General features: G+C 42.7%; 1 protein-coding gene across 1 annotated transcript in view; it reads left to right on the top strand.

Moving 5' to 3' along the window:
• Positions 1–4,197: 4,197 nt before the first annotated feature.
• Positions 4,198–15,776, top strand: part of thbs3a (thrombospondin 3a) — a 62,506-nt gene continuing 50,927 nt past the window's right edge. Inside the window, exons 1-7 of the mRNA XM_080006069.1 lie at positions 4,198–4,585; positions 7,527–7,733; positions 10,815–11,068; positions 11,484–11,583; positions 12,927–12,953; positions 14,520–14,602; positions 14,818–14,869. Of these exons, the coding sequence (XP_079862195.1) occupies positions 4,510–4,585; positions 7,527–7,733; positions 10,815–11,068; positions 11,484–11,583; positions 12,927–12,953; positions 14,520–14,602; positions 14,818–14,869 (799 nt within the window). The 5' untranslated portion in view covers positions 4,198–4,509. The remainder of the gene's footprint in view (positions 4,586–7,526; positions 7,734–10,814; positions 11,069–11,483; positions 11,584–12,926; positions 12,954–14,519; positions 14,603–14,817; positions 14,870–15,776) is intronic.

The raw sequence follows: 15,776 nt of genomic DNA, 5'->3' as shown, positions 1-15,776 counted from the left end.
GTTGTTCTGTTGTTCTTTCCCAGAATCCTCTGCCTGCTAACAGGGAGTGTTGAGTTTTTGTGTGTGGGTGTGGGTGTGTGTTTCTGTGTGTGTGTTACTGTGTTTGTTAGTGTGTGTGTGTGTGTGTGTGTGTGCGCGCTACTGTGTGTGTGTGTTACTGTGTATGTGCTACTGTCTTTGTTACTGTGTGTGTGTGTGTTTCTATGTATGTGCTACTGTCTTGGTTACTTTGTGTAAGTGTGTGTTATTGTGTTGTGTATTATGTGTGTGTCACTGTTTGTGTGTCTGTGTCACTGTGTGTGTGTGTGTGTGTGTGTGTGTGTGTGTGTGTGTGTGTAACCCCCCAGGGATTTGCTTCAGGAATGCACTAAACCCCCATAAGAGGAATGACGAGTGTGTGTGTAACTGTGTGTCTTAATGTATCTGTGTGTTAGTGTGTGTTACTGTGTGTTAGTGTGTGTGTGTCCAGCTGCAGGCTGTTAAATTGTGGTTTCCCTGGCAACAACTGGTGTGAATAACAAACGGGGGAGCGAGATTAACTTTTCCACAAAAAATTAAGAAACGGGAAACAAATGGAAAAAGTATTAATACAATGTTTTATTATTATTGAAGAAGAGAGGGACCTTCATTCTGTAATTCTGTGTGTGTATATATATATATATATATATACATATATATACATATATATATATATATATATATATATATATATATATGTATATATATATGTATATATATATATATAATATACACACACATCCTTACGCTGCATCAACACATCAACTTCAACAACTGACTGTTTACTTGCTGCTTCATATAATACTATATAACACCATATATATAATATATAAAACTATATATATAATATATTACAGTATATATAGTAATATATAACAGTATATATCATAATATATACCAGTATATAATACATATATATATATATATGTGTGTGTGTGTGTGTGTATATATATATTAAAAAAAACAGTATATACTGTAATATATCCCACCCCTTGACAGGTGCCATTGGAACCAGATGATCAATGTTATTCACTTCACCGGTCACTGGTTTCATGTTATATATAAACAGTTGTATACTGCTGTTTTGTATATATATATATACACTGTTATATATTATTGTTATACATTATTTTTATATATAGTGTTATATGTTATAATATATATATAATGTTATATATTATTATATATGTACCGTTATATATTTTTATAGACATATTATTAGTATATATACTGTTATAATATAAACATACTGTTATATGTTATTATATATATTGTTATATTATATAGTGTTATGTACTATTATTATATATACTGTTATATATTATTATATATACTGTTATATACTATTGTAGATACTGTTATATACTATTATATTAGTGTTATATATTATTATATATAAGTGAGGCAGCAAGTGAAGAGTCAGTTGTTGAAGTTGATGTGTTGAAGCAGTGGACGATTGGGTCAGAGTATCTCCAAAACCACAGGCCTTGTGGGCTGTTCCCGCTGTGCAGTGGTTTCTAGCTACCAAAAGTGCTTCAAGGAAGGACGACCGGTGTTATTATTATTTTAATAGTTGTGTGTGTGTGTGTGTGCGCGCTGTATATGGACAGACAGGCAGACTTCTGCGCTTCACTTCTGCTCCCATGTTAACGAATGTCGCGGTTGAAACTGGTTGCGTGGCATAAGGAATATCATAGGAATATACTGTATTGTATATGCACCACATCTGCATCATATAACCTCACATCAATGTTTTTCAACCTAATCACAGTTTTACTATTGTTATTAATTATTTTAACACATATTCCATTTTAATATAGGCCCTAATGAAAAAGGAAACAGACAATCACCATTGTGGGATGTTGTTAAATCATGTAATGCATTTTGCATATAACCATTTTATAATGCTTCTTTATTCTAATATACAAATGTATATTTGTTGAATTAAGACTATGCTTCTGTTTTTATTATACTGATAGCACTATATTGATTTAAGGTGCTGCCAAATCCAAATAGCTGCTAATTTTGCTCTAATTAAATGTTTAGAAGATGTTGATTACTGTCCCAAAACAAATGTATAAATAAAGTGTAATCAAAGCAAAAGCACGTGAGAAGAACTGCATTAAGTGTGGTAAAATGTGTCCAAGAACATAACTTTATAGACTATATTGAAGTGTTACTGTTTTCATCAATGAAGGGAGATTGTTTGATGCTGCTACACTATGTTAACAGCCTTCAGCCACCAACATCTTGTCCTCCCACCCACCCACCTCAAAAGCACCACCTGAGGAAATGTGCGACAACAACAATAAATATAATAAATATAGCAGCAGGCAGCAATACACAAGATCCAGTTTAGTCATGTTAAGTACTTATTACATTCTTCAGAGGTTCCTGAATCTGCGCTCTGTGATCATATAAGGTGACTGTGGTGGATGGGGTGGCTTGAGATGGCTAACGACCATCAGGTTTAACGTCCATACGATCGGTCAAGGGGGGAGCCCTGTGTCATGACATGTTCCATCTGCTCCTGGCTAATTCCACCTAGCCTCAGCTCTACAATAAACTGGTGTTATCAACCCCCAGTTGTCTGTCTTCCACGTGCCGGAGCCCCATCTTGGGCGCCACTGTGGCAGACACACGCCATCCAAGTGGCGTGTTCAGGGCCCTCCAGCACCGAAATGCAGACAACGGGGGTTGATACACCAGTTTATTGTAGAGCGGAGGCTAGGTGGAATTAGCCAGTAGCAGATGGAACATGTTATGACACAGGGCTCCCATCCTGACTGAGTGTGTGGATGGGGTTTTTAAACCTGATGCTCGTTAGCCCAACCAACGAGCATCAGGTGTGGCTGCTCAAGCCACCCCATCCACCACAGTGACGTTTGGAGCGGATTGAGGGACTCTCTCCTACCGACGATTCTTTCTTTAATCACTCTCCTTTTGGGGGTTGGGGGCCATGCCCAGCTCGGGTTGGGAGGAGGGTGAGTTCCAGTTCAGGTTGGGGGGCCTCATCCCCGCTGGGTGCTGCTGAGTGGAGGAAGCACCGATGCTCCTGCTGTACGGTTGGCTGTATGTGTCACATATTTGAAGTGACGTATTTTCGGAGGTTTAGGATAGTAGGTAAATTGAAACCATATTAGTAGTGACCTTTTTCATTGGATTACATTTTCAATAAGTTAAGTTTCCATGAAATCCCAAAAACGTGTTATTTCTGTGAGTATTTACCATATCAGGGCTTCTATTTTTCCAACGCCTCACTGGATCTTGAACTCATCACTTGTACATCCAAGTGGATTCAACTCGACGTGGTCACAAGTTTTTGTGGATTCATGTTTTTCATATTTTTCATGAATCCAGCTAAGAAATGGGACCAAAGAGATAAAATATCAATCTAACAGATTGATTGATAACAGACATCTACTAGGTAAGTAAGTACATAAATATACATGTAAAGGTATAGTCTGATATCTAACCACTACAGAGTGACCAAGTCTACACGGCCCAATGTACATTCTGAACCAGAACCTTAACATTTAAAGTAAATTTTATGATGATGTCATAAAGTGTCTTGCTATCATTTATAGTAAATAAAATGATGATGTCATAAAGTGTCTTACTGTAAATATAATTTATAGTCAATGATATGATGACGTTATAGAGCGTCTTATTGAAAATTTCTTATAGTAAATTATATGATGACAAAGCGTCTTACTGTAAATCTCATCTTCATTTTGTTTATGAACAGTGACATGTCAGTCAAGCAGGACCAGCTGAATATTATGGATCAAAGTTGTATGGTTTTTCACTTATTTCTGCTCTGTATGTGGATCCATTTAAATGAACCTTCAACTTCCAGATGTTTGTGACGTACCGGTTTAAACAAGACGTAAACCGTGTCCATAGCTTTTGTCATTGTTGTGTTCTAGATACTTTTTTATTTCAAAATTCAGATAATTTTCCAAGAACAATAGCAATAAGGGACCCAGCCCAATAAAAGTAATGTGTAATTTGTTGAAATGACTATTGTGATCAACGTTGTGTAGTATCATGTGTGTAGTTGATATGAGAGCGACATGAACCCTGGTTTCTATTTACTTCTTTCCGCTCTCTTGTCTTCCCGCTGCGCGCGCTCCACGCTCTGCCGGGCGCGCGCTCCTTCCCACGCAGCTCCACACCCTCCGCAGCTGCAGCGGAGGAAGCTCTGGAAACTCTGGAAGCTCTGGAAGCTCTGGAAACTCTGTGGAAACTCTGTGGAAACTCTGTGGAAACTCTGTGGAAACTCTGTGGAAACTCTGTGGAAACTCGACTTTCCGTCCCGTGTCCCGCTCCGGTTCTCGGGCTGCTCCCCCGGTACAAGCTTTCGGTGTTTCCTCCGGTACAAGCTCTCGGTGTTTCCTCCGGTACAAGCTCTCGGTGTTTCCTCCGGTACAAGCTCTCGGTGTTTCCTCCGGTACAAGCTCTCGGTGTTCCCTCCGGTTCCAGTCCGACATGGAGGCGTGGCGCGGGCTGCTGCTGCTGCTGCTGCTCAGCGGGAGACAAGATGGAGAGGCACGAGACACACAAGGTGAGAGACAGAGAGTTAGAAAGACAGAGGGAGAGAGATGGAGGGGGGGGTAGAGATAAAGACAGAGGGAGAGAGATGGAGGGGGGGTAGAGATAAAGACAGAGGGAGAGAGATGGAGGGGGGGGTAGAGATAAAGACAGAGGGAGAGAGATGGAGGGGGGGGTAGAGATAAAGACAGAGGGAGAGAGATGGAGGGGGGGGGGTAGAGATAAAGACAGAGGGAGAGAGATGGAGGGGGGGGTAGAGATAAAGACAGAGGGAGAGAGATGGAGGGGGGGGGGTAGAGATAAAGACAGGGGGGGGGGTAGAGATAAAGACAGGGGGAGAGAGATGGAGGGGGGGGGGAGAGATAAAGACAGAGGGAGAGAGATGGAGGGGGGGGGGAGATAGAGATAAAGACAGGGGGAGAGAGATGGAGGGGGGGGAGAGATAAAGACAGAGGGAGAGAGATGGAGGGGGGGGGTAGAGATAAAGACAGGGGGAGAGAGATGGAGGGGGGGTAGAGATAAAGACAGGGGGAGAGAGATGGAGGGGGGGTAGAGATAAAGACAGGGGGAGAGAGATGGAGGGGGGGTAGAGATAAAGACAGGGGGAGAGAGATGGAGGGGGGGTAGAGATAAAGACAGGGGGAGAGAGATGGAGGGGGGGTAGAGATAAAGACAGGGGGAGAGGGATGGAGGGGGGGGGTAGAGATAAAGACAGGGGGGGGGGTAGAGACAGGGGGAGAGAGATAGGGATGGAGGGGGGGATAGAGACAGAGCCCCCCTCTGTCTCTATCCCCCAGATAGAGACAGAGGGAGAGAGATGGAGGGGGGGGAGAGACAGACAGTGAGGGGGGAGAGATATGGAGGGGGTGAGACAGACAGGGAGAGGAATGGGGGGGACAGGGGTGGAGGGATGGAGAGACAGAGCTCGATGAGAGAGAGACAGGTTCTTATATTGTAATCACAAAATTTTAGATATTATTGAAATAATACATTGTGTTATTTCTGTGATTCCTATGATTATTGTTTTTACGATGGTAAACAATGTTGTCTGTTATGTAAATGTATGTATATTATTTATATTACACTTTCTCAAAATGTTGTAATAATTATTATTATTATTATTATTATTATTATTATTATTATTATTATTTTATTATTATTATTATTATAAGAAGAAGAATCTTTAACTGTCACGCGACAACACTACAACACACACACACACACACACACACACACATGCTTTTTGGGTGGTGGCCAGTGAAATGGTTCCTCGTCATTTAACCATCCTGCTTGTCCTTCCAACCAAGTACCAAGTGTCCATCGCTGGTCAGACCATGATGGTGCATGTTTTGGGTGGGGGTCCTTACTGACATTAGGTGGAGGAAACCCCATGTGAGCACGGGGTGAACATGCAAACTCCACACAGAGAGGCTCCTAATTGGGAGATAACCCACCGGAGCACGGTGCCAACAGCGCCCCTGGCGGGAATCGAACCCAGGACCTTCTTGCTGTGGGGCAGCAGTGCAATGCTATTAAAATTACTTTTTATTACTGATTATTTTTATCACTACATTATTATCATTATTATTATTGCATTGTTATCATAAAATTGTTATCATTACATTATAATTATTTCATTATATTACATTATTACCATTATATTATTATTGCATTATTGTTATTACATTATCATCATTACGTTTTTATTACATGATTATTTCATTATAATTATCATTTCACTATTATCATTCCATTCCATTACTATCAACACATTATTATTAATACATTATCATAATATTATTATCTTTTTATTATTATTACATATAATTATTTCATTATCATTACATGGTTATTATTAAATTGTTTTATTACATTATTATTATTACATTGCTATCATTACATTATCATTACATTAATATTATTACATTATCATTGTCTTATTATTATTACATTTCATTATCATTACATTATTACATTATTATCATCATCACGTTATTATTATTACATTATTATCATGACATTATTATTAAATTTCATTATATCAATGCATTATTATTACTTTATTATTATTACATTATTATTACATTGTTATCATTACATTCTTAATATTACATTATTATCAGAACCTTGTTATCATTACGTTGTTATCATTATTATTATTATGACATTATTGCCATCATATTATTATTGCATTATTATTATTACATTATCATCATTACATTATTATTACATGATTATTTCATTATTATCATTTCACTATTATCATTCCATTCCATTACTATCAACACATTATTATTAATACATTATCATTATCATAATAATATTATCAATACATTATTATTGTTATTATTATTATTACATTATTATTTCATTATTATCATTACATGGTTATTATTAAATTGTTTTATTACATTAGTATTATTACATTGCTATCATTACATTAATATTATTACATTGTTATTGTTACATTATTGTCATTACATTATTATTGTCACATTATTATTATTATTATCATTACATTTCATTATTATCATTACATTTCATTATCAATGCATTGTTATTATGACATTATTATTATTACATCATTATTATTATCATTATTACATTGTTATCATTACGTTATTATCATTACATTATTATTATTATATTATTATCATATTGTTATCATTATGTTATCATTACATTATTATTATCACATTATCTAAATCAGGGGTTATTAAAGTCATATAATATCTAATGAGCAAATAAATGCAAAACAAACTCCAAACTTTAACACACAAACACATACAGGCTAGCAACCCATAAAAAAGGCACTTAAGCTACAGGTTGGGGGTTCCATTCCCTAGAGCAAGGGACTAACGCTGCAAGTTGGAGGTTCTATTCCCTAGAGCAAGGCACTAAGACTACAGGTTGGGGGTTCTATCCCTTTGAGACTAAACATTTCTCCCTTCCAGTGATCGACATCTTGGGGTTACAAGACTCCAAGCAGAGTCTGGTTGCAGTGGAGATGATGGCGGGTGCTCTGAACACGCTCAGTGATGTCTACGTGGTGTCGACGCTCCGCCTCCCAGCCAAACTGGGTGGAGTCCTGCTGGGGCTCTACAGCAAGCAGGACAACAGGAAGCACCTGGAGGTGGCGGTGATGGGCAAGATCAACAAGGGTACAACTGCATGGGCAGAGACAGGCAGACAGACAGACAGAGACAGGCAGGCAGGCAGACAGACAGGTAGGCAGTAAGACAGGCAGACAGGCAGGCAGTTAGATGTTCTGACAGAATAGAATAGAAAGCCTTTGTCATTGTACAGAGTACAACACAATTAGGAGAGCCACTCCTGATCAGGGTATTTAAAAACAGAGAAACAAAAACATAACAAACAAAACAATCTCAGCCAACAACACAGGTTGTAAAATGACAAGTAGAACATACCTCCTGAGAAACAGTATGCCAGTACACTCTCCATGGAGAAACGGTGTTTGCAGACCCTGGAGATGTGGGTTACCATAATATTCAAACTGGGAATCCTTTCCACACAGTCCCTGTTGATGTAAAGTGGGGCAGGGTCTGCTCTGTGCTTCCTGACCTCAATAATGTTTCCTGAAGTCAGTTGATTTGTTTTTGTGGTGTTCATTGTCAGGTTGTTTACTGAGAACCACACTGTCAATTTCTGGACCTCATCTCCGTAGACCGACTCATCTCCTCCTGAGATAAGTCAAATTTCAGTGGTGTCTTCTGCAAATTGATGGTGTTGGTGAGGTGGGTTGAGTGCCGTCATTGGTGTAAAGAGCAAAGAGTAACACACTAGACACACACAGCCTTGTGGAGAGCTGATTATATTGAATGCTGAGCTAAAGTCCATGAAGAGCATCCTGACATTGCTCCTTTGATGTTCTAAGTGACTCAGCACGGTGTGAAGAGCTATGGCGATAGCATCTTCCGTGGACCTATTTGCTCTGTACGCAAACGGGATGTGCGTCGAAGGTGGGAGGGAGGTGCTTTGATGTGCTGTGAGACCAGTCTCACAAAACATTTCATGACTACTGATATGAGTGCGATCAGTCTGTACCTGTTGAGACTGTTGATGGCTGGCTTGTTAAGGACAAGGATGGTGATGGCTGACTTTAGGTAGTGTGAGATAATGACTTGTTGAAGTAAAAGTTAAGATAATAATCTTTATAAGGTAAAGATTAATGATCTTAGCGAAGACCCCTGAGAGCTGGTCAGCACATGCTTTAAGTACTTTCCGGCCACTCCGTCAGGACCAGTGGTCTTCCTCGGGTTCACCTTCCTGAGCACACGTCTCGCTTCCTGTTCCTGAAGAATGAGTATGTGGGTGCCGGAGGCTGGTGGAGGCAGTGTAACTCTATTTGGCCTTTTTACCTCAAAGGGAGCAATGAAATAAATCAGTTCTTCTGCCAACGAGGCCTCGGCGTTGACTGTCACAGGGTTGCTTCCCTTGTTCAAGTTCAAGTTCAAGTTCAAGAGATTATTTGTCACATACATATACGTCCTTGTAATTTGTGATGTTCTGTATTCCCTGCCACATCTGCCGTGGGTCACTGTCTGTGAGATGGTCTTTGACTTTTCTCTTATAGGCCTCTGTGGCAGATCCGCCTGCCACACCCGTTTTCAGGGCCCTCCGCAGAAACAGAGGCAGAGATGTAGAAAATTCACCAGTTTATTGGAGAGAGCGGCAAGATGGATCAAGCCGGGAGCAGATTGAACATTGCCGTGACAGAGGCTCTCCCTGTGTGTGTGTGTGCGTGTGTGTGGATGGGGGTTTTACCTGTTGCGTGTTGATTGCTCTAACAAGCAACAGGTGTACAGCCACACTGATCCAAGGCCTAATTACTTAGACCCAAAACAGGTGTGGCTGCCTAAACCACTCCACCCCCACACCACAGACTCCTTGGCATCTTTGGTGCCCCTCCTCAGGTGGGCTCTAGCAGTGCTGTACTGGGCCTCATCACCCGACCTGAAGCTAGTGTGGCGGTCTCTGAGAAATGTCTGGATTTTGCTTGTCATCCAGGGTTTCTGGTTGGGAAAGACCTTTATACGTTTGTCAACAGTGACATTGTCAGCACAGTTGTTGATGTAGACCAGTACAGTTTCTGTTTTTCTAAGTCCTTTTGTCCGTTCACTTTGTGCAAAACAGTCCTGTAGCTGAGAGAGCGTTCTCTCCAGCCAAAGTTTTTGGTTGAAAACTTTGTTTTCCTTCCGAGGGGAGTGTATGCGGGGATAAGGAGCAACGACAGATGATCTGACAGCCTCGGTGTGGGAGAGGTGGGGCTCTATATGCGTCCTTTATGTTGAATGGTCAAGTGGATTTTTTCCCGTGGAAGAACACCTCACATATTGGACGAATTTAGGAAGCACACTCTGTAAACACGCTTGATTAAAGTCTCCGGCTATGACGTAAACTCCGTCAGGGTGAACACGCTGCTGTTTATTTATAGTATTCTATAGTATTCTAAGTTCAGTATTGACACAAAAACATCCAGTTTTTAGTCCAACAAAGGAACGGAAAGCAACAGGGAGACAGGGTTTTGGAATGGGACCGAACGGGTCCTTGAACTCAGTTGTGTTTAAAACGTTGTTTGATAAAAGAAGGACACAAAGAAAAATAAATAGATGTAAAATAAACACACGCACAGGGCATCATTGTCTGGAGGAGGAATTCAAAAACTCAAATTCTCTGAGTTAGGATTACATTTTTCATTTTCCATACAAGTAAGAAACTAAGGAAACAAAATGAATGTAAAAGTTTCTATGTATAGAAACCCCCCTTCTCCCCTCTCTTCCACTCCCCCTCTATCCCCCCCTCTCTCCCTCTGTCTCCCTCCTCCTCTTCTCCCCCTCTCCCTCTCCTTCCCTCTATCCTCTCTGGATCAAAAGAAATCGTCATCACTGTCAAACGATTGACTCCATCGATCGCGATTGCCGATTAAATTTTTAAATTCGCCCAAGCCTAGTAGACGGGCAGGCAGGCAGTAAGACAGTGGGCAGGCAGGCAGTAAGACAGGTGGCCTGCAGGCAGGCGGTTAGACAGGCAGGCAGGAACTAAGACAGTGGGCAGGCAGTAAGACGGGCGAGCTGGCAGTAAGACAGTGGGCAGACAGTAAGATGGGCAGTGCATGGCATTGGCTGCAGTATTACTCATGATGCCTTACGTTGTCAGCGGTATTACCCATGATGCTTTGCGCTTTCTGCAGTATTACCCATTATGCATTGTGTTGTGTCCAGTGCTGGTGCGCTACTTCCGGGCTGATGGGAAGCTACACACAGTGAACCTGCAGAATGCCAACATGGCTGACGGGCGGACGCACTCGCTGCTGCTGCGGCTGGGAGGGCTGCGGCGGGACCACCTGCACCTGCAGCTCTATGTCGACTGCAGATTGGCTGACTCCATCCAGGGCCTGCCGCCGTTGGTCCCTCTACCTAAGGAGGCAGAGCTAGTGGAGATCCGACACGGCCACAAGGCCTACGCCCGTCTGCAGGTCCGACACCTCCACCTGTTTATGCAGCATGCAAGCATCATATCGATGCACAAAGATCAAATCATTTTTGTTTTTAGTTAAAAAATGTTTTGCCTCTGATAGCTCCTCCCTGAACGGAAACCATGGCAACAAAGGGAACAATTCCTCTGTATGACCACCAGGACCCCCACAGGTCTTCCTTTAACGTACACCTTATTTTTGAGTCATTGATCGGCATCAGAGACTTGATTGTTCAGTAACACGTTTTTAACCTCAGCTCAGTGAAAGCCATTCAGTTGAAGCTATTCTCTCAATACTGGTTCAATTCATCCCTCACGTTGATTTCTAATGATCAAAGAAAAAAGGTTTCGTTTAAAAAAGGCTGGGTTACGCCGCACTGAACTGTAACATGAACCCTTCTCCTCCGACTCCTCAGGGTGCGGTGGAGTCCCTGAAGGTGGCGCTAGGGGGCAGCGTGGCCACAGCTGGAGCGCTTACTGACTGTCCATTCCAGGACGACTCCGCCCACAACTCAGGTAGACTCTGCCCGTAGAGCTTAAACCCTGTTGTTGTTGTAAAATTCTCTATTGTTATTCCGGTTGTTCTTCAGAAAGGTTTGCTCAATTTCCAGTGAGACGGTAAATGATAACGACATGAAATTTGGCACATCCATAGATATTCTCTTGCAAATGGTTCACAGACAAAAAGCATCCACATCAGCAAAATTATGGTAATATAAGTAAAAGTGTTAAACTTTGAAGTCCATAACTCCTTCACTGTGAGTCCAAACGGGCAGAGAATCAGGGTCCAGGAAAACGGGCAGAGAATCGGGGTCCAGGAAACAAGCAGAGAATCGGGGTCAAGGGAATCGGGGTCCAGGGACACAGGCAGAGAATCAGGGTCCAGGGAAACAGGCAGAGAATCAGGGTCTAGGGAACAGGCAGAGACTCACGGCCCAGGGAACAGGCAGAGAATCAGGGTCTAGGAAACAGGCAGAGAATTGGGTTCCAGGGAAACAGGCAGAGAGTCAGGGTCCAGGAAACAGGCAGAGAGTCAGAGTCCAGGAAACAGGCAGAGAGTCAGAGTCCAGGAAACAGGCAGAGAATCACGGTCCAGGGAACAGGCATCCAGTTGGGTTCCAAGGAAACAGGCATCCAGTTGGGTTCCAGGGAAACAGGCATCCAATTGGGTTCCAGGGAAACAGGCAGCGAATCAGGGTCCAGAGAAACAGGCAGCGAATCAGCGTCCAGTGAAAGAGGCAGAAAATCAGTCCATTGAAAGAGGCAGAGAATCGGGGTCCAGGGAAACAGGCAGAGAATTGCGGTCCAGGGAACAAGCCCTGGGCCCTGGACCTGTGCCCTTGGATTTTTTTCCGCATAATTTTAAAGTGGAGAATCAGAGCTTCCAAACAAGGTGTTACTTGTGCAAATCAAGCAAATATTTTTAAAGCTATGACTTGTTAATGACAAGGGTCTGGCAAACCGTGTTTCTGAGATAAATGCGTGAGATGGTGGCTTTTGCTGTGGTGGGTCACAAATACAAATAGTGGGAGATCAGGGAGGATTCCTGACAATTATAGTGTTAATAATTGTTAATAATAGTGTTTTGGATGTTCTGTTCCCCCCCATGTATTAAATGGTATAAGTGAACATACAATTTGTGGTAAATGGGGTTACGTTACCAGTTGACGTTGTGTGACGTTTCGGCTTGTTTTCACTAGGGTGGAATATCTGCGATCTGTAACCTATATTTATTATGGTTATGATTGTCATTGTTATTATTATATTTTTTGTAATTATTATCATTATTATTTGTTATTATTATTATCATTCTCTTTAATATTGATAATCAATAACGACCCTGTGTGTGTGTGTTCCAGTGAACGGCGACGTCAACTCCATACTGGGTGAGACCCACACACTAACACACACACACACACACACACACACACACACACACACACACACACACACACACTCATACACACAAACAGACACACACACGGACCCCTGGGCCACACCAGAAGCGGCACGTCACAGCTTGGAAAGCGTTGTATCATTTTGTCGATTTGTTCATTCACACCGACTCTTCATTCATTCTATGACGCTACTGAAAGCTGCACTCTCCAGACCTTGTACTGAAACTACAAACTGTGGAATGTTTCAAACTAATGGGTGAAAGTAAAATTTTGCTTTCGTTTTCAACCCTTTGCTTTTCATTTAATGCGCATTTGGACCCTGTTTATGAATGTAATTGGATTACTTTGTGAGATTCGTGTTCATTGTTTATTTTTCACATTTGTGGAGATCCATAAGGAACTTGAAGGGCCCTAGGACCCAGAGATGTACCTGAGCTAGGACCCAGAGATGTACCTGAGCTAGGACCCAGAGATGTACCTGAGCTGCCCTTGGGTGCCTGACTGAAATTATGCCAATACAGCTGAAATATAACGAGGAATTCAGAACAACCCCCCAGATATGAATTTAAATCTAAAGTGTATTCCTGGGCATGATATTTGTTTTCCTGCTGGATGTTCTTTACATAAGTCAGGTTTAATTTGTTGTGGGGGAAAATGTATTTAACTCTATGTTAGGACCGCACATCAGGGTGTGTGTGTGTGTGTGTGTGTGTGTGTGTGTGTGTGTGTGTGTGTGTGTGTGTGTGTGTGTGTGTGTGTGTGTGTGTGTGTGTGTGTGTGTGTGTGTGTGTGTGTGTGTGTGTGGGTGTTATATTATAACCCACTTATATATATTTATATATGTGGTTGATGCATACCAAGCTTGGTAATTAAGTTACAGTGGCTGTAACCCCACAATTACACACGTTACGTTGGGACTTTTCTGCGGATCCTAGTGGCTGGCGGAGATTTTATGTGCCAACGCTCTGAACCAGGAAAACAACAACAACAACAATGGAGCCGCTGTTCCACGGGTGGGTTCACGGAGGAAGCACTGCGGTAAACAAGGCAGCATTCGGGTTACAATGAGGACGCAACCTTACCGTCCACCTCTGCCAAGCATCCTTCTTGCTAATGTCCAGTCCCTGGAGAACAAGATGGATGACCTTCGAGCGAGGATTACATTCCATCAGGATGCAAGAAACTGTTGCGTCCTCTGCCTGACGGAGACATGGCTGAACCCTGCTGGTGCCGGATGAACCCATTCGTCCTGCCGAGCCCTTCTCCGTGTTCTGTGCCGACAGGTCGGCGGAGTCAGGGAAATTCAAGGGTGGAGATGTCTTCCTCATGATATACAGCCGTTAGCATAACCCCAACTACATCAAGACTCTCACACACACAGTAACACACTGTTACACACTCAGTAACACACACAGTATTTCACTGCATATATGTATGACCGTATGTATATGTATGTGACAAATAATCTCTTGAACTTGAACTTGAACAGTAACACACACACACACACGCACACACACACACAGTAACACACCCTGTGACACACCCTTTGTGCAGGTGACCACACCAAGGCTCTGATTGGTCAGCTGATCATCTTCAACCAGATCCTGGGAGAGCTGCGGCAGGATATCCGGGAGCAGGTTAGCAATCAACATCATGGTTGCACCTGGAAAATATACCTCCCCTGATCTTCTCCTTCTCCTCTCCTCCACCTCATCCATCTCCTCCTCCTCTCCTCCTCCTCTTCCCCCTCCTCCCGCTCCTCCTCCTCCTCGTCCTCTTCCTCCTCCTCCTACTCCTCGTCCTCTTTCTCCTCCTCTTCCTCCTCCTCCCTCTCCTTCTCCTCCTCCTCCAGGTGAAGGAGATGTCTCTGATCAGGAATACCATTCTGGAGTGTCAGGTTTGTGGTAAGAAACTTTAAGAACTTTATTTATACATTTCTACTCTCTCTCTCCCTCACACACATACACCCTGTAACACACCCTGTAACACACCCTGTAACACACCCTGTAACACACCCTGTTACACACCCAGTAACACACACAGTAACATACCCTGTAACACACACAGTAACAACTCTGCAACACACACACACACACACACAGTAACACACTCTGCAGCACACACACTGTAACACACTGCAACACACACAGACACACACTGTAAAACACTCTGCAACACACACACTGACACACTCTGCAACACACACACTGACACACTCTGCAACACAGACACCGTGACACACTCTGCAACACACACATTGACACACTCTGCAACACACACTGTGACACACTCTGCAACAAACACTGTGACACACTCTGCAACACACACACTGTGACACTCTGCAGCACACACACTAACACACTCTGCAACACACACACTAACACACTCTGCAACACACACACTAACGCACTCTGCAACACACACACACTAACACACTCTACAACACACACACACACACACACACACTGTAACACACTGCAACACACATACTGTGACACACTCTGCAATACACACACTGTAACACACTCTGCAGCACACACTGTGATACACTCTGCAGCACACACACTGTGACACACTCTGCAACACACACACTTTGACACACTCTGCAACACACACTGTGACACACTCTCCAACACACACTGACACACTGCAACACACGCACACTGTAACACACTCTGCAACACACACACGGTGACACTCTGCAACGCACGCACACTGTAACACACTCTGCAGCACACAGTGACACACTCTGCAACACACACACTCAAAATCTCACGATACATGGCCCCATTCATTCTTTCCTTTACACGG

The sequence above is a fragment of the Zeus faber genome, assembly GCF_960531495.2.
Source record: "Zeus faber genome assembly, chromosome: 8".
Classification (NCBI taxonomy): domain Eukaryota; kingdom Metazoa; phylum Chordata; class Actinopteri; order Zeiformes; family Zeidae; genus Zeus; species Zeus faber.
The sequence above is the reverse complement of the archived record's forward strand: the minus strand, read 5'-3'. Positions and strand labels throughout refer to the sequence as shown.